Source organism: Ziziphus jujuba, chromosome 2 (assembly GCF_031755915.1).
Source record: "Ziziphus jujuba cultivar Dongzao chromosome 2, ASM3175591v1".
Lineage (NCBI taxonomy): Eukaryota > Viridiplantae > Streptophyta > Magnoliopsida > Rosales > Rhamnaceae > Ziziphus > Ziziphus jujuba.
In genome coordinates this window covers 15,123,172-15,148,269 of record NC_083380.1, presented here as the reverse complement: position 1 = coordinate 15,148,269, position 25,098 = coordinate 15,123,172, and the positions used below count along the sequence as shown (strand labels likewise).

Genomic DNA, 25,098 nt, shown 5'->3' with positions numbered 1-25,098 from the left:
TTCATAATGACTACGATCATCTTACTGCAGAGTGCAGACAGCTGAAGTAGGAGATTGAAGCCCTCATCAAGAGAGGGTACTTGAAAGAATTCATGTCGAAAGGAAAGAAGCTAGACATGGAGGATGAAGAACCTCAGAAAAAATACGATAACATCATCAATACCATCCACGACGGCTTTGCATGTGGTGGAACTTCGATGAAAGAAAGAAAGCAGCACATCAAGCTGGTAGAAGTGGCATTGGTAAGCTCCCTTAGCCCAAAAACTCCCAAGCTAGAATCATCACTCCTGATCGTGTTCTCAGATCACAACACGAAAGGTTTGCACATGCCACATGATGATGCACTGATCAAAATGGGCATAGCAAACAACTTAGTCTCCAGAATCTTAGTAGATGTTGGTAGTTCAATCGACGTCATTTTCTTATCAACGCTAAACAAAATGAAGTGGAAAAGTGACAATATAGAAAAGGTCGATGCCATGAACTTGGTCGGGTTCAATAGGGAGACGAGCCGAGTTATAGGGAAAGTGACCGTGCCCATTCTCACCAAGGGTAAGATAGTGCTATAAAAAATGATGGTAATTGATGCGGATTCTGCATACAATGCCATCTTAGGGAGACCTTGGATCCATTCAATGGAAGCTATACCATCTTCTTATCATCAAGTAGTGAAGTTCCATTTTGGAGACCAGATCGAGTTTATAAAAAGTGATCAAGTGAGCGCCCAAAGTTACTACATGGCCACCATGAAAGGAAAAACTTATGGGGATAAATAGCAACCACGAAACCTCGAGATTTCGACAAAAGAGGTGAATGAAGTTGGGAATCCTGAGACAATTCTAGAAGTGGCCCTGGATGAGATAAAGCCAAGTCAAAAAGTTAGAATCGGAGCAAGTCTGTCCGAAGAGATGAAAGAACGACTTTTGAGTTTTCTAAAAGAGAGAAGTCACTGTTTTGCTTGGGATGTTTCGGACATAGAAGGAATAGATACAGAGGTAATCACACATCAACTGAATGTAGATCCAAATCACAAGCTTAAACAGAAGAGAAGGAAATTCGCACCTGAAAGAAGTCGGATCATTAATGAATAAATACGGAAGTTGGAAGATAGTGGACTCATCCGAGCAGTCCATTATCCAGAATGGCTAGCAAATGTGGTGGTAATAATGAAAAAGAACAAAAAGCCATAAGTCTGTATTGACTTTACAGACTTAAACAAGGTGTCTTCGAAAGATAGTTTCCCCTTCCCAATGATCGAAACCTTGGTAGATGCAACAGGTGGCCATTAGATGTTAAGTTTTTTAGATGCATATTTAGGATATAATAAAATTCTAATGCACCCAGAAGATCAAGAGAAGACTTCATTTGTGACAGACTGAGGAATATACTGCTATAAGGTAATGCCCTTTGGTCTTAAAAATGCAGGTGGGACTTATCAGAGAGTGGTGAATAAAATGTTCAAAGACCAAATCGGAAAGACGATGGAGGTATACATAGATGACATGCATGTAAAGTCAACTAAAGCTGAAGATCATTTAGATCACTTGGGACAAACTTCAATGTATTAGAAAAATACAGAATGAAGTTAAACTTGTCGAAATGCACCTTCGGAGTCCCGGAAGGAATGTTTCTCGGACATGTCGTTACTCAAAGAGGGATCAAGGAAAATTTGAAACAAATCAAATCCCTGATTGACATGATCTCACCTTGGACTAGAAAAGAAGTGATGAAGCTGAACAACAGAATCACAACTTTAAGTCGATTCATATCAAGGTCCTCAGATAGAAGTTATAAAATTTTCAATGTCCTGAAAGGATGTAAAGATTTTATTTGGACTGATGAATGTGAAGCAGCATTTCAAGAGTTGAAAGAATATCTCAATTCACCTTCCCTTTTAGTGAAGCCGAATCCCATAGACGTACATTCGTTGTATCTTGCAGTATCGGACAAGGCAAATAGTTTGATTTTAACAAAGACCGAGGGCAGAGACAGCATCCAATTTTCTACGACAACAAAATTTTGTCAAATACTGAAACCGATACACGAACATGGAGAAACTAGTACTAGCACTAGTAACTATGGTCAGAAAGATCAAGCCATACTTCCAGAGCAACAAACTAGAGGCTGTATCAGCATACCCTATACGGTCTCTGCTAGATAAACCCGATCTAGTAGGATAAATGGCAATGTAGGCAGCGGAACTCGCAGATCATGGGATTGCATATATCCCAAAGTCAACTATTAAATCTCAAATATTGGTCGATTTTATAGCCGAATTTGCAATATTTGAAGCAGAGTCACAAGAAGGGCTGGTGCAAAGAACTCTGGGTTATGGAACCTATTCATAGATGGATCTTCAAATGAAAAAGGTTCGGGAACTGGAATACTGCTGAAAACGCCAATTGGACAGCTTATGGACCATTCCCTCTGCTTCGGATTTCAAGCTTCAAACAATGAGGCAGAGTATGAGGCTTTGATCGCAGCATTGAATTTGGCTCACAAGTTTGGAGCATGGAAGCTGAAGATACACAGTGATTCAACACTGGTAGTAAACCAAGTAAATGGGAAGTTTTTGGCTATTAGCCCCGTGATGGCAGCGTACTTGCGAAATGTGAAACAGTTGACAGAGAAGTTCGAGGATATTGAGATAAAGCAACTGCCAAAGGATGAAAATAGTCATGCAAATGCTCTAGCGAATATAGCCTCTTCAGTCAAATCTAATCGCAAGAGAACCATCCCCATAAAGTATCCTTTGAACAAAAGTATGTCTGAGGAAGAAAATCTCTCGGTAACTGATCAAGTCGAAGAGAAAAGTTGGATGACCCCAATCTTTGAATATATTAATAGTGGTGGACAACCATCAGATAAATCCGAAGCAAGAAAATTGAGAATGAGGTCGGCCAGATATTGTATCCTTGTAGGAGAACTTTACAAAAGATCCTATCTAGGGCCTCTATTGAGTGTCTAGGACCAGTAGCAGCATTAAAAGTCATGGCCGAAGTACATGAAGGCCATTGTGGCAATCATTCCGGGGGAAGAGCACTATCTAGAAAAATAAGGCTATACTGTTTCTACTGGCCGACCTTGGTGAGAGATTGTGAAAGGTACATGAAGGAATGTGATAAATGCTAGAAGTTTGCTCTTTTACACCACGTGCCAGCAAACGAACTCACACACGTATCAAGTCCCTGGCCTTTCATCCAGTGGGGACCAGATATAATGGGTCCCTTCCCTGTGGCTCCGAGACAATGGAAATTCATCTTGGTAGCAACCGATTTCTTCTCAAAGTGGATTGAAGCCGAAGCCTACCCAAAAATCAAAGAGTCTCATTGGATAAATTTCGTATGGAAATTTATCATATGCAAGTTCGGTCTACCAAGGATTTTAATCTCTGACAATGGGTCCTGGTTCATCAGCAAAGGGTTCAGAGACTTCTGCAAGGAATTGAAGACAGAGCTCTGATACTCCTCACCAAGATATCCACAAGGAAATTGCTAGGTAGAAGCATCAAACAAGAGTATACTGAATACTCTAAAAAAGCGACTGGAGAATTCAAAAGGATTATGGGCCGAAGAACTCCCAAGAGTCCTGTGGGCTTATAGGACAACAGTCTGAACCCCGACAAATCAAACCCCATTTTCTCTCGTCTATGGAACTGAAGCAGTCATTCCTACCGAGATATCATAAAGGAATCTACGTACAAGTGGAAACCTCAGATAGCATAATGATTAGCTAATGAATCAAATGCTTGATGAAACTGAAGAAATGAGAGAAGCTGCTTCTATTAGACTTTCACAATATCAGTAAAGAGCAGCAAAACATTATAATTTGACAGTCAAGCCTTGGATCTTTCGAGAAGGGGACTTAGTCGTCAGAAAAAGTTTTTCATGGGGGTGAAGAACGTAATGTAGGGAAATTAGGACCAAACTAGGAAGAACCTTACAAAGTTACCATGGCTGTTCGGCCAGGAACATACAAAATTCAGGTTAGAGGTAAAATTATTCCGAGGAATTGGTACTAAGATAATTTGAGAATTTATTATTCAATATCATTCTTCTGAAATCGAAAGGCTACAAAATGTAGTCAATGTATTTACATTCAGTAAAGTAATAAAAATGCAACTGGATTTATTCGGACACAATAGAAGTAAAAAAAAAAAAAAGAAAAAAATTCCTGAGGATAGCAAGCAATGTTTATCCATAAGCTATAAAGGAGAGCAACAAAATTATGTTTACAAACATAAATGGATGTGTCAACAAAATTTATCCCAAGATAAGAAAGGTACATAATTTATCAAGTTTAGAATTTTCAGCTGCAGCATCAGGATTCTCATCTTCCCTAATAATGATGAGAGAATTTGAACCCAAAACTTCATCCTCATCCTCAATGTCCGAGAGTTTAAAAACAGCACCGCTCAACAAAGAGACAGTAGGAGATGCGGCTGGAGGATCCCCAACTACGTACTTCTTTTTGCACTCATTCCTACCACAATGATACCCTTTGTCTAAGCAATCGGCTTTGCAAAGACCCACCAAAACCATGGCCTTCTTTAAATCCTTGGAAAGTTTCAAGGCTTCCGTAATTTTATCTTCCAACACTTTAACGACATCCCTAGCTACCGCTGTTGTTTTATCAGATATCTCTTCGTAACCTCAAGCTCTGATAGTAACTTGTACTTCTCCTCCTCCATCTTAGCAAGTTTCTCCTTAAATGTGAGCAACAAAGTCTCAGCATCATGGCTCTTCTAAGTTAAAGAAGTATTTAAGATGGTTCACCTTTTCACATTGTCTTCCAAGGGTTTAACCCTTTCAGCAGCCACTACACAGTTCCGAGCCATCAAATGCATATGAGCAGCAGCTTGCTTCAGGAGTGACGAAGAGGAATAATTTACCATTTTATTCTCATCCTTGGGAGGAAGCATAGCTACACTAAAATTGAGCAAATCTTGATCCAATTTGCGAATTAAGAAACCTTTAGGAAAAGCACATAACAAAAACGAAACATGTATGTACAACAGTATTTACCAGAGACAGAGAATGTTCGGATGTTGCCAACACCTTCGGATCTCACCTTCTTTGATGGTTGACTTTTCTCCCCTTGGTTGGTAGAAGAACCAGCCAAAATTGTAGAACTGATAGGAGGGTTAGATGTGACAACCTGAGCTACCTCATCGGTTTGCAAAGCCGAGGGAACAGCTTGGCGTTTCTCACATGCAACCTTATAGGCATGGGATGCTTTAGAGGCTTCTTTCCTCTTCTGGGTCTTGGTTTTGTTGGCTTTCCTAACCTTTTGAAGCTTTAATGGGTCCATATCAGCGACAGTTCTCTCACTAGTCATGTGAAGACCAGCTTTTTCAAAATTCTCAGCAGTAAGAATTTTGGGTAAGGAAAGGACTTCTACAGACGTAAGTTGAATTGAAGCTCCAATTTGATCCTCCGAATACTCCGGAAGAGAGTTCAAGTTAGGATTTGCAAAGAGTAATGTACACAATTAGAAACCAAAAGAGGGAAACTCGTACATCAAAGTGCAAAATGATAGATAAGCTCACCAAAAAATAAATTCCAGTCTATCCTAACTGGCCTTGAATTCGGGATCTCGCAACCGCATTCGCTCGAAATAAAGAAATATCTTTTCTTCCAATATTTGTCACCAGAAGAAGTCTCGGTGAATAATTTTTTGTTTTGGCATGCATGCAAAATATATGGGTGATAGTCTCGGAAATTCTCTCTTAGTTCGTACCAAAATAGGATAGTATTTACTCGCAGGTTAATGTTATGAAGGTTAATCAAAATTTGAGTGAATAGAAGAAAATGCCATGTGTTGGGCATCGACTGGCCAGGAGAAAGATTGAAATATGAAAAGAACTCGCTAATAAAAGTTATCATTTTATGCAGATTTTAATAAGATTTTTAATGATTTCTAATTTTGATGAGTTCATAGTGAACTTTAAGAATTATGTTAATTAAATATTCTATTATTTGAACTGAGATTTTAGATAATTTTGGAAAATATTTGATCTGAGGACAGATTGAAAATTTATATGATTTTAAGCATGTTTAAATATTATATCATTTTTAAGTGCTTAAAATTGGTTTATTGGTGAATATATTTCACTGTGGTATTTTTTATTTTCTCATGAAATGATGATTTGAATTTTTTTGAAATATTTAAGTAAGTGATTGAATTTGAATATTTCCTCCGAATTATGATACAGCATTGGTTGGAAAAAAAAATACATATGCTTTTACAAGGTTGTTTTAAGGATACTGTATTGTTTATTTGTAAATTAATATACCATTTAGTGTCAATATCTTGAATCAGTATTATATTATATTATATTATAGCACTGGGTTTGCCGTGGTACCGTAAGGTTGGTTTCACCCAACAGTTTATTATTGCCACGAACTGTAAGGTTAGGTTAACCGATGGTTTAGTATTGCCACGGTACCATGAGATTGGATTCATCCAATGGTTTATTATTGCCACAGACTGTGAGGTCGAGTTTAACTGACGATTTAGTATTGCTACAGTGTCGTGAGGTTGGTTTCATCCAATGGTTTATTATTGCCACGGACCGTGAGATCGGATTTATCTGACGGTTTATTATTGCCATGTTGCCGTGAGGTTGGGTTCATCCCATGGGTTATTTATTGCCATGGATCGTGAGATTGTGTACGTCTAGGCGGTTTATTATTTTCCATGATGCCTTCGTATATTAAGGATCGTGAGTGGTATATCCCATGGTTTACAGTTTGGTAAATCGAATGGTACATTGTATATGTTTTGAGTACATTGATGGTTTTCAAATATTGTGGTTATTACTGTACTTTCATAATAATTTTGTGGAATTGGTTTATAATATTTACGCTCAATTTTTACATCTTGATTAAGGCATTTTATAATATTATATTGATTATTAACTTTATACCTCTTGAGCATCCATTTCATGATATTGAATTGCGGTACAAGTTTGGGTTTTGTGAAATGATTTTTAAACGGGGAACTTTTTAAACGAGTGAAACGAGAGGTCTTGAGAGAAAGATTTTACGGAGATAAATTATTATTTTTCTATTATATTATACCATTTACTGAGATTTCTTTATCATACATTTTATTGTTTTAAATCCATTCCCCTAGGTCTAGGCAGTTAGTAGCAATCTACCTCGCACATAGCATGTCACTTTGCTTCTTCCACGACAGCAATAGTATTTATCTTTCCTATATCTTACCTTTATCTTTCCAGACTCATTTATTACTTATTTGTACTTATAAACTTTGTTAACACTCTTAGAATGTTCTGATATCTGTTTTGGACTCAGTAGAGACCATATTACTTATGTGTGTTGTTATGGTATGTGGTACAGTAGGTCGATTGTGGATTTATTTATAATGCATGTGTTCGGTTGTCCACAATTTAAGTGGAGTTCCCTTGGATATTCTCTAGGGATTGTTTGGTGGAACTTCAATATGCAGGAGCACTCGAGAGATCCTGAGAGGGTTCCCAGGGCAGATCCTGTCAATAAATAAGAAATATTTCACTTCAATTATAATATAATTTTAAAATTAAATGCAATTTATACATCTATAACATTTAGATAATTAAGTGTTGCATATATGGGGAGTTCAGGATAAATTTAATTTGCTGATCTTGATGATTTGGATACTACTATCATCAAAAGAAATTGTTGTATCTTGGAAGACGATTGCTATAAAACTGTGAGCACCTAAGTGGGGCAAATTTGTCTTAAAGACATAGAGTTCAACTCTAGCCTAGATCTAAATTGGTTTTTCTATAAACTCTATTTATTATTATATGCCATTATTTTATTTGTATGCTTCTTGAATAAGAGTTTAATCACATCTATATTTAATTAATTTTTAATTTAGTACTTAGTTTTATACACACTAAGTTTTCCAACACAAGGATTGTCTCAAAGATCAGACCTTGCAATGGTCATGGTATTATTTGATTTGGTATTTTTCACAACTCAAAACTCTAGTCCATTGATCTGCATTATTGGGTATTGGTTTTCTTTGCAATCGAGCTGAAAGGCTTGAAGACCACAGAACTGGGATTTGATACTTCTCCAGAAAGGGTATGGACAGGCCCGGCTTAAGGCATACGCCACTAAGGCATATGCCTAGGGCCCCCATTTTATTGGGTCCCAAAAAATATTTTTCCTATAAATTCTATATATATATATATATACACATCTATATTTATTAAATAAAAAATAAATTAATATATATATACATATATTTATTAAATAAAAGATAACTATTAATTTATTTTGAAAACATAATAAGCTGGCTTTGTTAAAATTTTAAATTATATTTAATTGATCATTTGTTGTTAATTATTTTTTAAAAAGAATACTATTCAAGTCTAATTGAAAATTTTTATATTTTATTCTTATAACTAATTAGATTGTAATCGTAAAAAAAGAGAATAACATATATTAAATACTTTTCTTGTTTATGTAATTTTTTCTCGTGCTCATTTTTTTTCTTCTCTTCTCATTCACTTATATTTCATATTTGTTTAATTTTTAATACTCAACCTACATAATATGCAATTCTAACCTAGAGGGCCCCAAAGTATAAGGTAAGTTCATTGGTTTTTATTTAGTTTAATGAATTTTCAATCATTCTCCTAATATATGTCTATATATATTATTTTATTTGAATTCATGGTGTGCCATTTCAACTATATAATTGCTTGTGTCATTTCTTCACTTTAAAATAGGTTTAAACAGTTTACGATATATGAAAATAATTTTAATTTTTTGTATGACGGAGAAAATCAAAGTTGCTTGGTGATGATTTTTTAAAAGAAAAATATTTAAATTTTGAAAACTTTTTAAAACATAACATGCTACGTGATATTGATTATTTAGATTTATTTTCAGAACAAAAATTTTTGAAAGAAATAATAAATCTAGAATAAAAAATGGCACTTTAGATAATAAACTATATAAAAAAATTAAATTTTTTCCTAATGCATGGATAACTTGTAAAATACTATTTTTATTTGTGCTCAATAATGTTTCAAGAAAGATTAAATAATTTAGAAGTTTTATCAATTGAGAAAGATTTATTATCGAATCCTCCTGAATATAAAAATTTAATTAATAATTTTGTATATCAAAATAATAATAAATTAAATTTTATATAAAAAATCTATTTTTAAAAAATTAATATTTAAAAAAAAATTAGGGCCCAAGATTTATTTATTTATTTTTTTGGGGGCTAGAGCCTCAAAAATGGTTGAGACGGTCCTGGGTATGGAATATTTTTTAAGCTTCCACAGTCCAAAGGACGACTGCATTCTGTGAAAAGTTCATTGTTAACGGAGTATGAGACTGAAAGAAAAAATACCCATGTAGAGAAAACAATGATGAATTGCAAAAATGGTGGATGGAGCTGACGCTTGTTCTTCATTTCTTTTTTTTTTTTTTTTTTTGGAAAGATAATGATGATGGAGAAGAAAGTTGAATACTGATTCAAAATGTTCAAAATTATACAAGAAAAAAAAAAAAAGGTAAAAAAAAATATGAAATTACAGTCTGGTTTCCAGCAGGAAGAAACATGGAAACTACGTTACTTCAGTAGTCTGGCTACGTAGCCTACTTTGAATTATTTCTAAGAAAGAAAATGCATTCAAATATTGACTCAAAAAGACCATTTGTACTGAGACCATTTGTACTAAAACTTTGCTGATTGCAAGTTAAAAGAAAGGAAAACAGAAAATAGAAAAGGGAAAATGAAATTAATACAATAATGCGTGTAGAAACCACGTGGATCACTCACCGTATACAAACTTTGAGAAATTGTTTCCAAGCACACATCATAAATAAAACTTTTCAGTCTACGTAAGACTGTTTGTTGTATATCATTTTTTTTCCTTTGGCTTTTAAAGAGAAAGATATTACCTTATTCACTAAATTTCAATTCAAATATTTATATATCAAATAGTTATTGTTTCATGGAAAAATCAACAAGTAAAAATAATATGGCCTTTGTCAATCAAGTAGTCTCGTTTCCTTGTCCTTTTGCAAAGCGCTGGCGGATGAGAAAATTTGGTCAAAGAGGCACAATTAAAAACAATTTTTTTAAGTATTAAATTATAATTATTGATAATAAAACCAAAAATTACCTTATTCATGAACAAATATATAACTAGTAATTTATATTTTCTATTCAACTATTATGATGTAGTAATATAAAAATGAAATAGTTATAATAGAAATAATATTTAAAAAGATAAATATTTTACATGTAATAAACTTGAAAACTATATAGAAATTTATTTTTTTTCTTTTTTGTTGTACAAAAAACTAGTTTCAATGGTGAAAGATATTCGTAAAAAAAAATGAAGATAAATTTAGATTTTTTTCCCTCAAAAAAAGAAATTTGTAGGCTTACATGTAAATTTTAAAAGTATTTTTACAATGATTAATGGAGTATGAAAAACTAATTCAAATAAGGAAATATGTGAATACTAGATAGGAAACCATAAATTAACGGGGATACATGCCTAAAATTTAAGTGATGATCAACCAATTAAGGAAAAAACTAATAAAAGTGTTTAAAAATAATTAATTGAGGGAGCACTCGCACATTTGAGCCTTAGTTAGATCGGCCCTTGCACTGAAGTAATGCCTACTGCTAACAAAGCCACATCATTTTTATTGTGTTGATTTTTAAATGAAACAAGAACTATTTGATACGTAAATATTTGAATTGAAATTTACTGAACAAAAGGTAATACCTTGCTCTTTGCCGAAAGTAAAAGAAAAAACAATAACATACAGCAATGAAAGTAATAACATTTTTTTATATGTCGTTGTTTTTTCATTCGCTTTCGGCAAGGAGTAAGATATTACCTTATTCAGTAAATTTCAATTTAAATATTTATATAACAAATAGTTATAGTTTCATTGAAAAATCAACACAGCAAAAATGATGTGGCTTGGTTAGGAATAGTATTATTTTAGTGCTTGCAAAATGATAAGGAAATTAGACTACTTGATTGGTAGTGGGGGAACAAAAAAACTACCACGACCATACGAACAAATAATTGCAAGGCAGTAAAAAGCAGAGGATTACTCAGGTGATGAGGTTGTGTTGCCAAAGAGTGGTTCATTGACACTTTTAACCAGATTTTCAGACATTTATATAATTGGGGCTGGCTTGGTCTACCACATTGAGTTTTCCTTGCCATGTTTCTATCAATTTCAAGAACAAAAATAATGAGATTCGTAGGCAGGTATGGAAAAGCAAGTGGGTTAATTCTTTCATCGCATAAAAATTTGACATCTTTATTGAGATGTTATACATGGTTATGTGTGTTTTAGCTAAATTTCTCCCTTTGGAAACATTGAGATATGTTCAATTCACATGACAAGAATACAACCACACTTAGGTCAACCAGATTAGATGACCATATTTTGACCTTTTGATGAAGCTATATATATATATATATATGGACTATATACCATAAGAAATAGCATAAATACTGCATATTGGCTGAGAATTGTCGGAGCAAAGTAAATGAAGAATCTTGAGGACCAAACTAGAGTATTTATAACCAATCAGACCAGTTAAGGTGGAGTCCCTCATTATTTCAGGTGACAAAGGATTCTATGATTCAAACTATTTAATAAAATATAATCTACATAAATATTTTTTGTTATCCAAAAAAAAAAAAAAAAAAAAAAAAAAAAACTACATCAGTAAAAATCTACTTGCAGAAACAATCTTTTGTTGTTAAGGTTACAAGAACTTGGTATAAGGAAGGTAGATTAATTAAGGCTAAATTCTTCTACGAATTACAAGACAAAGCAAGAACCCTATGCAAAGATAAAGTAAAAGTGAATCACATTAAACTTTTATCAACAGATATTTTAGTTGCTCAACAAGTAATTCGTGTTATATTTGTATCATAAAATTGATGAGATGGAAGATTCTTCTGCTGATTTTGGAGAAGACAAGAAAGGCTTTGGTGGATTTGCAAGGCTTCTAAACTACCTTCCAACATTTCAATCACTTTCTTCATGGATGGTCTATCAGATGGGTTTGTTTGAATGCACCATAAACCCACTAAAACCATCTTTCTTGCAATGTCATTTTCCTCTGCTGTCACCACACCATGCAATAATCCAAGATCACTACCTTGTTCAAGATGTTTATAAATCCAATGATATGTGCATGATTGATTTCATATTGTAAATCCATTTTGCTTTAGCATAATTTAATTTTTCTTTAGTTTTAATATAATATTTACTAGGTATAAGACCTTCTTGGACACAATTTAAATCTGCATCTGAATCTAAAAGTGCAATTATGGCAAGTTGAAAATCTTTAATGATTATTGTGATCTTTATATGCCATTTTCTAAGTTTGATTTTTTGAATTAAAGCTAAACAATTTTCATGGGAAGATCATTCTTCCTGTGCAAGTGATTCATCAAGTATTTGTTTATTTTTAGGATTTTCTTGAATAAATTGTAACTGGTATTTGATTAAGTGGTTTTCTAATTTTAATTCTTTAATCTCAGATTTGATTGTTTTAATTTGAACTTGTAAATCTTGAACAGTTATTTGTTTATTTTTTGATTTATTAAATGTTTGTAAGGCTTCTGATAAACATATTTTTTGAGTACCTTTATTATGTTGATTAGTTTCGTGATTATTAGAGGTTATGATCTTTTTATATTTTTTCATTTATTCTATACGTTCTTCTGGATTATCTAATTTGCTAAGTAATTCTAATATTATATCTTCTTCTTCAGTAGAATTAGTTAAACCATTAATTGATTTATTGCAACAAGTATCTAGACAACAAGCACCTAGACATCCTAAAGTGATATTAGGATTATCTGTGTCACTAGTTAATTCGGAATGATCACTTGATTCGTCATAACTTGATTCAGTGTAAATGTTATTTTCACTATATTCACTATCTGTATTGTGAATACCTAAGACATTGATTAAGTTTTGTTTTTGATCTTCTGGAATTTTTAGTTGTTTGATTGTTTGCTTAACTTTGCATTCATTAGCAAAATGACCAAATTTATTACATTTAAGACATTTGATTTTTGTTTTATCTTTTGAATCTTTTCGAGACCTATGTTTGTTTGATTTGTAATATTTTTCAGAATTGGATTTGTTGAATTTATTGGTTTTGTAATAAGATTTATTTGTGGAATATTATTATTTCTAAAATATATACTATTTGATTTTTCTTTGATTTTATTTCTCCTAGAGGGTTCTATCGTAGATAGATCATATTGTTGACAAAAATTTCCTAATTCATATTTGTTTTTCTTTTATCATTATTTAATTGATTTGCTATTTTCATATCAATACACATTTTTAATCCTTCTTTTTTAGTTATTCAGACTATGTCTCCATAAGCTAATGAATCGTAATCTACGTGACCACTATCATTACTTAAAATATTTCTGATTTTTCTAGCAAATAATTGGGATAATCCATTTATGAATTTTTCTTTCCAAACGGGTTGATTATTGTTATCTCTCATCATAATTCCTGTGGTAAATGTTTGGACATACCATTCAAAATCACTAAGAGTTGGACAATGTAAATTTGTTAATTGGCTGGGTATTTTTTCGGTGATAGTAGTGGGGGTTCCTATAAAATGTCTAATTATTGTGGCTAACAGGGCATTGACTCCATCTGGGACACCTTCACCTATTAATTCATTAAATATTGGAAATCCTTCTTCGTCTAATTTAGTAGCATAAATGATTTCTGATTTAGATTGATCTGTTAAATGTTTTTCCCACCAGTAATGTAATATACCAATAAAATCTGTGACTAATAATTCTACAATCTCAGGTTGAGGAAGGTTGTGATTAGTGAAATAACTATTAGCAACCATGGACATATGATGTAATTTGTTTAAGATTTCTTGTTCTTTTAATCTATCTATATTCCATTCATATAATTTATCGGAACTAACAGAGAAACCATATATATATACAGGTGTGTATGATAATATATATGCGTATAGTTATGACTGAATATATAAATATTCTTTTAAGGATGTTTATGGGGGTATTGGTTATGTTTAATTGTAATTATTTGTTATCTACATCTATATTGTTATATTATGCCAAGGTGTTTAAATTGTTGTATTTAATTTTAGCTAATTTTATACATTATTTCAAATAATAATTTATACTCTGGATATATAAATGTTGGCAATGGATATTTCATCTAATTAATTTTTTATGTATTTATTTATTATTTATCTATGTACATTGATCTAAGAAAATTAAAAGTTGTAAAAATATTCAGTATTAAAATGATATTACCATAGAATACTTTCTTAAAATTATGTTATAGATTTCATGAGTATTTACATAATTATTTAATTAATTTGTTGTTTATTTATCTATTTATTTATATTTGTTGAAGCATCCAATTATGTTTTAAAAGTATAATTATTAAGAATTTGACATTTTTGGTGTGTATATATGTATATATCTATAAATATATTTTACATATATATTGTATGTTACTAGTTAGTCTGTACATATACCATATAGTAATGATATTCTATTCTATATTCACGTTTAGTGTGCATGTATGTATAGCCGTCTTATGAGAGCTATGAGCGAGAGGGTTAACAGTATTTTGTATAATAAGCATCATGTCACCCCCTTTGGCAGCAGGACAGCTAATTATTATGTTATGGATTAGTACGTAAGTTATATATATGGTCGTCTTTTGTGAATTGTTGTGAGAGAAAGAAGGCAGGTATTTTATGATTGTAGCATTAGCCACCCTTTCCTCGGCCGAAGGACAATTGGTTTAGTCATGACAAGTTATTAGCAATTGGTGTCTCAAGACGCCAAGGTAACCGATTGTAAGTATCATGCAGTAGTTGATACCATGGGATCGTGCATTAGCATGCTATATGATACATCGAGCGTATCTCCGTTATGAGTATGCGAGTTATACAGTATATTTATAATTTTAAAATTTTATTTTATTTTATTAAATTTATTTATGATTATGATTTTCTATTATTATTGTTATTTGTTGTTATAATTATTATTATTATTTGTTGTTGTTATTATGACCATTATTATTATTGTTATTATTATTATTGCTAATTGTTATTGTATTCATTATTATTATATCTTTGATTATTATTATTGTTATTAATATGGGTGTTTTATTATTATTATTATTTGCTATTGTTATTGTAATTATTATTATTATTAATCCTACTACTACTGCTTGTTATTATTATTATTTATCAATGATATTGCTGTCATTATTTGATATTATTATTATTAATATTTATTATAGTTACTATTATTAATTGTTATTGTTATTATTATTATTAATTGCTATTATTGTTATTATTACTATTATTACGATTATGGTTATTATTATTGTTGTTGTTATTATTGTTATTACCATTATTATCATTATTACTTGATATTATTGTTATTATTCTTACTTGTGATCATTGTTGTTTTCAAAATATTATTATTATGAATGTTACTATCATTGTCAACTGTTACTTATCGTATTCATCTGTATGGATAAGTGTTGAAGCCTTCGGGAAAGTATTATAGCCTTCATATAGGTATCATAGCCTTCGAGCAGACATTATAGCCTTCAAACAGGTATCGTAGCCTTCGGACATGTATGATAGCCTTCGAATATGTATCATAGCCGTCGAGCAGGTATGGTAGCCATGGGATAGGTATGATAGTCGTCGGACAGATATTGCGGCAGGTTATCTAAATTTCTCAAGAAGTTGTACTATAATTATTATTAATATTATTATTATTATTATTGTTTTATTATCCTTCTATCTACTTTTATACGTTTGATGTGTTCATAAATTGGTATAAAAATATAGGACGGTATTAAATGGGTAGTGTGGAGATGAGTTATAAAGGCATGTTGAGTAAGGACCTAGGAGCAACTAGGGCTATTCAAGGTCTAGGTGGTAAAAAGAAAAGTTCCTGACACCTATAAAGGTGTTTACTGTTTATTAAATTAATTTCAATATTTATATTGCTTTGCTATAGTTACTGAAGTCTTGTAAATTTGTGAAAATTTAAGATAGGATGAATAATGCGAACACATATTATTGGAGTGTATTTCCATCTAGAGAATTTTAAAGCATGTCTAACCCTTAAGGGAGATGCTGCTGGATTTTTAATAGAAAGGTCCAGTAGGGTTTTTCCAGTCGGAGCTCGTTTAGGGTTTTGGTAGAGAATCTTGAATGGGTCCTAACATTAATGTAATGTTTTAAGTGTGTAACAAAAAATATCAAGTTTATTCATGTTCTTTCCATTATAAAATTTCATCAGTGTTGACAAGCTTTATGAAGTAATGTAAAGATCAAAATCAAAACTTGATTATACAAGAAGTTAACTCTTTGACCCACATGCGTTTTAGTTAGTCAAACCCATTCAAACTTGAAAATTTTGGTTATTTCATGGTATAGGTTGCTACGAGTCAAGGGCATCAAAATACAATTAACTCTTAAGTTTATATATATATATATATATATATATATCATATCTAGATAAACCTTAATGATTCATAAATACTGTCAAGACTACATTAATACTAGAAGAGAGAGATTGGATATGAGCAATTTAAGCACATGTAGTGAAAGATCCTCATATTTCTTAATAATTTTGATTAGAGAAGAAGTTGATTTTCTTTTTACGCTGCATATTTGTTTACATTGCTTAGTTAAAAGTAAGGAGATTCTCAACTTTGTAAGTTTAGAATAAGTGAGCTTAATTATTTAAAGTCATTTCATTATATGGCATCCATGCAAATTACATGTAATTGAATGAAAATGCTTTGTAATCCAACAGCCCTAAACGATGACACCCATTTGTGGAGACCTTCATATAAACAACATTATATATATGTATATATAAATATTCTTTTGAAACTATCTCTCAGCTTATCTTTGAAGATATGCGATGTGGATACAAAAAATAAGACTCATATAATTCCATAGAAATTTAAATATTTACCCTAAAGGGTTCACTTTACCATATTAGCTTTTAAATATTAAAAAATAAGTTTTTTTATGGATTGACATATAAAGCCAAATGGATTAGTCAATGGGGATCCCATTTTTATTATCCACATTATTATATCTCCTAGAATAAATTGAGGTATAGTTTCTTAAACACCAGTACTCTCGCTCTCTCTATAAAAATATACGTACACAACTAGGCTCCTATGTCTTTGTGGTCAACTTGATGCTTTTATCATGAGAGCATCACTATTTAACCATTGGTTATCTGGCATCCTTCATGGTTCATTTTACCTAATTAGAGTTTTAATTCTTCATTAAATCCATATTTATCAGATAATTAAATTTTAAATTTTAGTATTTAATGTGATCTAACAATTAAAAAAGAAAGATTCGACGCTAAAATCATCAAGTCAGCTTAATGTGAGTCTCTTTCTCTCTCTCTCTCACATGTAAAATTTTACTTCAAAACATATGCATGCCCTTGTTAACAAGGGTATATTTGATTACAATACATGTAATCCATTAGGTGTATGACCTGATTACATGTATATCCTAGATATATACGATAAATTACATGTAATGTGCTTGGATGCACATCCTCAATAACAAAGATACATGTGTGTGTATATATATATATATATATATTTACGCCCACACCAACCATTAAAATAGATAAATAAATAAAAGTTTTTTGCTAAACCAGGACATATTAACTCAATATGGACAAGTAATTTTTAAAACAAATAAAAAATACATATATTTTTTTAATCTCATGTCCATTTAGGTGCTAAGCATTTTATCGAATTAACTTTCAAGTGTCACACAACTCAGAAAAGTAATGCCTGTCAAAAAAATATATATAGATGCAAAATACATAATAATTCAAGCGTAAGTTGTTATTTTGACAAATAATAATTCTCAGGTTTTCCATTAGTACTAAATAAAATGCTTAATTCTAATAATTGACATTGCTAGAGTTGACTAAATTGCATCACCACGCGCGTGTACGTATGTATCCTCCAAGCATTTTCTACATTCCAAGATTTTTTTTATTTTTTATTTTTTATTTTTTAGTGCAAGTGTGCCAATTAAATAGATCTAATTATTAAAACTCATGCATAACTCATTGTGATTTTAGATTAAAAAAAAAAATCAAGGAAATTGCTCATAAAATCACGTTCTACATGGTTTTTTCTTCCAATAATTTTTAAATATTCTGTCATTAATTAATATTGTTCTCTTAAATGGTGACTTTTCTTGACTATTATTTAATACATCTTATTTAATCATATTGGAGTTTATTCAATTATTAGTTTCGTGCGTTTTTCGATTTCATGTATATTGTATGAATGAAAAATAATGAAACATCAAGTTATCATGTGAATATTTCACTTCCAGCAATCCATAATAATTTATAGAATATACGTACCAGCTATCTCTTTCTGATCTATATAAATTGCATTTTCTTCCTTCTATATATCACCAAAAGAACTCCGAAATATTAATTATATGGTCTAAAATGGTCTGTCCATATCCATATCATTGAACTTGCGTTTCTAGCATGAGCAAATATTGATAATTTCACGGTACGACCAAAATAAATAAATATTTTGTGTGGTTTGCGCTGCAATTGAAAATCATCTTTTGTCTACATTTTGAAGGATATCTATGTAGATCATAATGCCGATTCTATTATGATATGATTAAGCTAGCCCACCGTGATTCTATGCATTGGTATATCTATCTATAAATCTTATTTATATATATATATATATATACACATACACATACACACACACATACACACACCATAGAAACTTAAAAATACAGTTAAAAAGTTAAATTATTGTTGCCAATAATTTTTAAAATCTATTGGTAATAATATATATATATATATATATATATATTTTGTATTCACAAATCTCTATGATGCAACTATTTACACTTTAAAAGTACTGTATGTATATAGTCAGTTTTTATTATGACGTTTTGATAAATTTTACATTAAAAATTCACTTTTCAACTTTTAAATCTCTTCAAGGTTTAAGATTTAATATATATTAGAGGTTTACATTAATCATGACAGGATTCACTTTATCCTTTTAAAAATATAATATTTCATTAAATTTATATAAAATTCAAGATAAATATTATAATTTTAGTTTTTGAATAGATCAAATGGCTAATAAATCAGGTCGTATAGTTTAATATTACATTTTTAATACACACACACACATATGTATATATATATATATATGTGTATTTATTAAAGGTGTCATATCAATTAATTATATAAAATTAATAGTTTAGTTGGACAAATAGCCAATTTCTATGTCAATAAATATTCAACATAAGGTAAAAACAATGTTTCAACATATTAAAATTGATAGATATAAATATTTTCATATATATATATATATATATACATATTGGTATAGTATGGGCTTACACCCACCAAAAGACAGGTGTAAGCCGTTTGCGATGTGTATAAAAGCACCTATATATGCACTTGACCGTGTTAAAAGCCCACCATAGGCGTGCACACCCATTAAAGAGAGAGAGTAATATATATATATATATATATAAATTTGTTAGGAACAATGTTCTCGATTTAAGATGGAGAATATATTGATATGTTAAGTGTTAATGATTTAAAATAATATCCTATATAGGCAAGTAAAATCATTAACAATTACCATGTTAACAGATGGATAACATGTACATTAAGTGGAACTATATTTTAAAAAGATCAAAACTATATATCTATATAAGTGTGTGTCTGTGTTAAATTGCCAAATTTCTCATCCTGCTACTTATAATGACCATGGTAAGTGTTTTTTTTTTTTTTTTTTTTTTTTGAGACAATTTATATGAAAAGAACTACCGGTAAAAACACAGATCTTGGGTTCAATCAGCAGTGGTGCTAAAATTCTTTCTCCCAATTTATTTAAAAAACGAAAAAAAAAAAAGAAAAAAAGAAAAAAAAGTCATCTTATGATGGGCTGATTCCTATATGTGTGAACACAATCTAGTTATCTATGAGGCTAATTTCTCCTCTATCTCAAATTTTATTCTTGTTTTTCTATTGTTTCTCATATCAAAAACATTTATGATTCTATTTTTTCTTTCTTTTATGATTCAAATATTATATTTGCATACATATTACATATTATACGGACACTCACCCCACGAGAATTAATGTGTACATAAAAACTATTTGAATATTATATTTTTCTCACGAGGTCATGTATTAAATAAATATTATGTATGGCTAGCTAATCTCAAACTCAATATAGAACCGGAGTTAATTTATTTGAAACGGTTGTGACCTACTTATGGCTAGGGCTATATATATCTTAGTTCAACAAAAGAAACTTAATTTCATTACGTTCTATTTAGACCATATAGATATACAAGATAAATATATACATACACCTTTTTTTATCCTCTCATTCCCTATATATCTGATTGATCTCTCGCTGAAGGTTAAGATACGAAAATGGACAAAGTGAAGGAGGATCTGTCTGTAACTTTACCATTGATTCAAGTCTATGAAGGACTTGAAGGTGGAAAAGATCAGAGAAATTGTGAGAAGGGTTTAAGCAGAAATGAAATTTTTGCAGAGGTAAAGCAACAGTTATGGCTAGCATTGCCTCTAATAGCCGTAAGTCTATTACAAAAGACCATACAGCTGATATCTTTGATGTTTGTTGGTCATTTCGGTGAATTATCCCTTTCTGGTGCTTCCTTGGCTACTTCATTTGTATCAGTATTCGGTTTCAGCTTGTTGGTGAGTTTGATTATCTTCTTTTTATTAGTTATATACTTATCCTCCCCCGTAATTCCATGTGTATTTATATATTAATATAATATAATATATATATATATAGTTAAGACTTGTATATAAGTTGATTTAATGAGTTTAAACTCGTGACTTCCATTCTTGTTTTTTGAATTGTTTAAAAGGCTAAAATTTAAAAATACACTGATGATCTATACATGATTCCATATATATGGTTCAGTATATAATTTAATAAATCCATATATACCCACTTATGCTTTTCTTTTTTTTTTTTCTTTTTTTTTTCTTTTTTTTTTTAAGTTTTCCAATTTAAGCTTCCAATTTTTCAATCTATTACAAACTAATCCAATTTTTAATTTGACATATGGATAGCTAACAGTTCCATCCACGCGGGGCTTCAAATGACCTAATTTCTTAACCTGGTTCAATTGAAAATTAAACTAATTTGTAAGAAATTAAAAAATTAAAGATTTAAATAACTATTTTTAAAAGTTGAGGACTAGAATCACAAAATTGTTAAAGTACAAAGTATTAAAATGTAATTAGCCTTTTTTTTTTAAATCTCAGCCCTTATATATTCAGTAATTTTTATCGGCTCATAATTAAGGAAGTTCTTGATGGTGAAACTGAACCTTTCTATATATGCATGTGATAATGAAACCAAACTTCTCTTAACTATAAATATTTATCTATTCTGATATAACTTTTTTCTTTTGTTAAAAAAATAGAAAGGAATGGCAAGTGCATTGGATACGCTATCAGGGCAGTCCTATGGAGCAAAGCAATATCATATGCTGGGCATACAAATTCAGAGAGCCATGATTGTTAACTTACTGGTAAGCATACCACTAGCAATCATTTTGGCAAACACAAGATCTATTCTTGTTTTTGTAGGCCAAAATGCTGATATAGCTACAGAAGCTGGAGTATATGCAATTTTTATGATCCCAGGCCTTTTTGCCTTTTCTCTTCTTCCTTGCCTTTTAACATTTTTACAAACCCAAAACATAGTCTACCCAATGATGCTCATCTCTGGATTCACCACTGTGTTGCACATCTTTATCTGTTGGGTTTTGCTATTCGAATCTGGTCTTGGAGACAAGGGAGCTGCCTTAGCAAACTCCATATCCTATTGGATCAATGTCCTTATTTTGGCAATTTATGTGAAGTTTTCTTCTTCATGTTCAAAAACCTGGACTGGGTTTTCCATGGAGGCCTTGAACTCGCATGAAATTGTCACTTTTCTAAGACTTGCTGTTCCTTCAACTGTCATGTCCTGGTAATTTTCTTACTTTTTTTTATTTATTTTTTATTTTTTAAAATGTTCATTATGTATATTATCCTAGGGCCGTTATACCATGATCTTATAGAATTTCAATGATTTTGAACAGCTTGTCAACTTGGATATTCGAGATGGTTGTTCTTTTATCCGGCCTTCTTCCTAATCCAGAATTGGAAACCTCAGCGCTTTCTATATGGTTAAGTTTTAACTTATAACACAAATTTTCATTGGTTTTATCCTATAATCTTTCATTTTTAGCTTGTTGCACTGATATGATCAAACATAATATTTGTTGCATGACTGCAGCCTGCAAACGGTTAACTCTAGTTTGGAGGATCCATACCGGGCTAAGTTCTGCTGTGAGGTGAACTGCATATATCTGTGTGTATATTTACATATATATATATATATATATATAAATATATGCTCTTTGACATAATAAGATTTCCATAAGAATTTAATATAGCTTTCTGTTTCTTTATTTTTTTATCTCTCGGATTCGGTCTAGTAATCATTGGGATTGTTTTACTAAAGAAAACTGGATTTGTCACTAGTCTGCGCGGTTAAAACCGTGGACACAATAAAGGGTCAGAGGGCATGTGCCCCCCTCAAGTTATTATTTTTTTAATATTGCATTTTGACCTTTGTGCCCACAGCAAATGGAAATTTGTTCTCCACTATGTCTAATTTGGACATTTCCTTTATTTTTTAAGTTTCAATGGATCTTGTTTAATCTAATGGCCCATTATCTCCGAATCAAAAATAATACAAATATTTTAATTACCATGTGACCATTTTAGAATTAAGGATCAAGTCTGTTAATCAAGCTTTTATTCTTAATTTTTAACATAATATTTATTAATTTCTATTAATTATTCTTTTTGTATCTTCTGAATAATAATTATTTTTTTTAATCATTGATAATTAAAATTATTTTTAAAAAAATAAAAAATACCTAATGATTTAATAATATAAAACAATAATAATAATAATAATAAAATGTAATGGTTCCCAAAAATTTCCTCGGTCTGCCACTGTAGATATATATATATATATATATTTAGTTGATAGTATTTGATTAATCACTAACTAATTACAATATATGCTCATGGTCTCTCTTATATATATATATATATATATATATAGATATATATGAAATTATATGGTACGGATTCATGGTTACATGAAAATTCTATAATGTGGATGTAAATTCTATGATGTGGATGTCCGTATCATACAATGATCATATATTTGTATGTATATATATATATATATTTATAAATTAGTTTAATTTTTAGGTTAATTATTTTATTGGGTTTTATATTGACAAATGAAATTGATTTTAATTACTAGGATTGAGATAATTATATATTAACAGAAAAATATTTAGATGTCGTTTTCTAATTTTCCTTTTCAATTCTATAATATCCTTGTTCCATTTTGGTTAACACCATAATAGTTTGAATTGATATTGCTTAAATCAAAGTTTATAATAATCTAATTAAATCAGAAATTTACGAAAACAATTATAAATTGTCAATTTTTTTTATCTCATTAATTTGTAGTGTTCGAGTCTCAAACAAACTAGGAGCAGGACATCCAAAAGCAGCAAGATTAGCGGCCGGTGTTGTGTTGACGATGACTATTTTAGAGGGTTTATTGATAGGATTATTGTTCATTTTCCTGCGCAACTTCTGGGGATATGCTTATAGCAGTGAAATTGAAGTGGTGGAATTTGTAGCAAAATCGATGCCAACGCTTGCTATTGTTAACTTCTTTGGCGGACTTCAACGTGTTCTTTCAGGTAATAATTACATAGTTGTATCGGACGTAATTACATATAAATTTACAAAAATATTGTTTGTCATTATGATATATGATCATTACCGATAAATTAGAAATAGCAGACATGATAATTTAATTGGGAGAACGCTAATGATTTTAATTTTAAATTCCATTGATAATTTTTATATCACTTTGTAATTCGCTTGTGACACTACTGATGACAAATAACAGTATGCAGTAATAGTAAGTTTTATATTGATTTGTACCATTTTGATGGTAATAGTTGAGTTGATCACTAATGATAATGTTCAAATTTGTGCATATATTATAGGCATTGTTAGAGGATGCGGCTGGCAGAAGATTGGTGCTTATGTGAATCTTGCATCCTATTACATAGTGGGAATTCCATTAGCCATTTTATTGGCTTTTGTCTTCCACATGGATGGAAATGTAAATAACTCACTCTCAAGCTAGATCTCTCTTTATACAAGCTGTTTCTTATTATAGATGGTGGTACAAACATTTTTTTGCTGCTTATAAATTAATTAATTAAATTGCATTTTGTATGTTTTAGGGACTGTGGTTGGGGATCCTAGGAGGACTGGTTGTTCAAGTGACATTTTTTGTTACTATTACCATACAAACCAACTGGGAGCTAGAAGTACCATTCCTTCTTTCTCTCAAGCTTTAATTTTGATATTTCTTCCTAATTTGTTGATTTTTTATTTTTTTATTTTTTTACACCGTCCATATCTAATTGTTGTTCATTTTCTGTAGGCAAACAAAGCTATAGAGAGAGTTTATGAAAGTGCAACTTAAAAGTTCCCGTTTAAGTTGTTCTATCCTGCTGCAAAATCTTTGCCACTTTGAGTAATCTTGCAATAATATAGAATTATCCACTTTTTCGATTCCCTGCATGTTAATTATTCATGGAAATTACAATGTAAATAGTGGCTTTTATGTAACTAATTATCTTGTTTGTAACTCCACATATCAGAACCTGTAGTTCGAGAAAGACGTTGAAATGATCATTTTATATGATCAATGATTTATATAAAAAATGTATAGGATGATATATAATTGATCAACAGTGTCATTAGATATGAGAAATATCATTGATCTCTTCTAAGGTTTGCTATAATACGCCCAGACCTCTTTACTGATGGACCCAGCT

At 30.7% G+C, this 25,098-nt stretch overlaps 1 protein-coding gene across 1 annotated transcript; it reads left to right on the top strand.

Moving 5' to 3' along the window:
- The first annotated feature begins 20,653 nt into the window (after positions 1 to 20,653).
- On the top strand, positions 20,654 to 24,743 carry LOC107418734 (protein DETOXIFICATION 16). The gene is made up of 8 exons (XM_060814996.1): positions 20,654 to 20,845; positions 21,586 to 22,136; positions 22,249 to 22,340; positions 22,446 to 22,503; positions 23,705 to 23,943; positions 24,256 to 24,374; positions 24,499 to 24,585; positions 24,702 to 24,743. Exons 1-8 carry the CDS (start codon positions 20,759 to 20,761, stop codon positions 24,741 to 24,743), a joined length of 1,275 nt encoding a protein of 424 aa, XP_060670979.1. The 5' UTR covers positions 20,654 to 20,758.
- Positions 24,744 to 25,098: the final 355 nt, after the last annotated feature.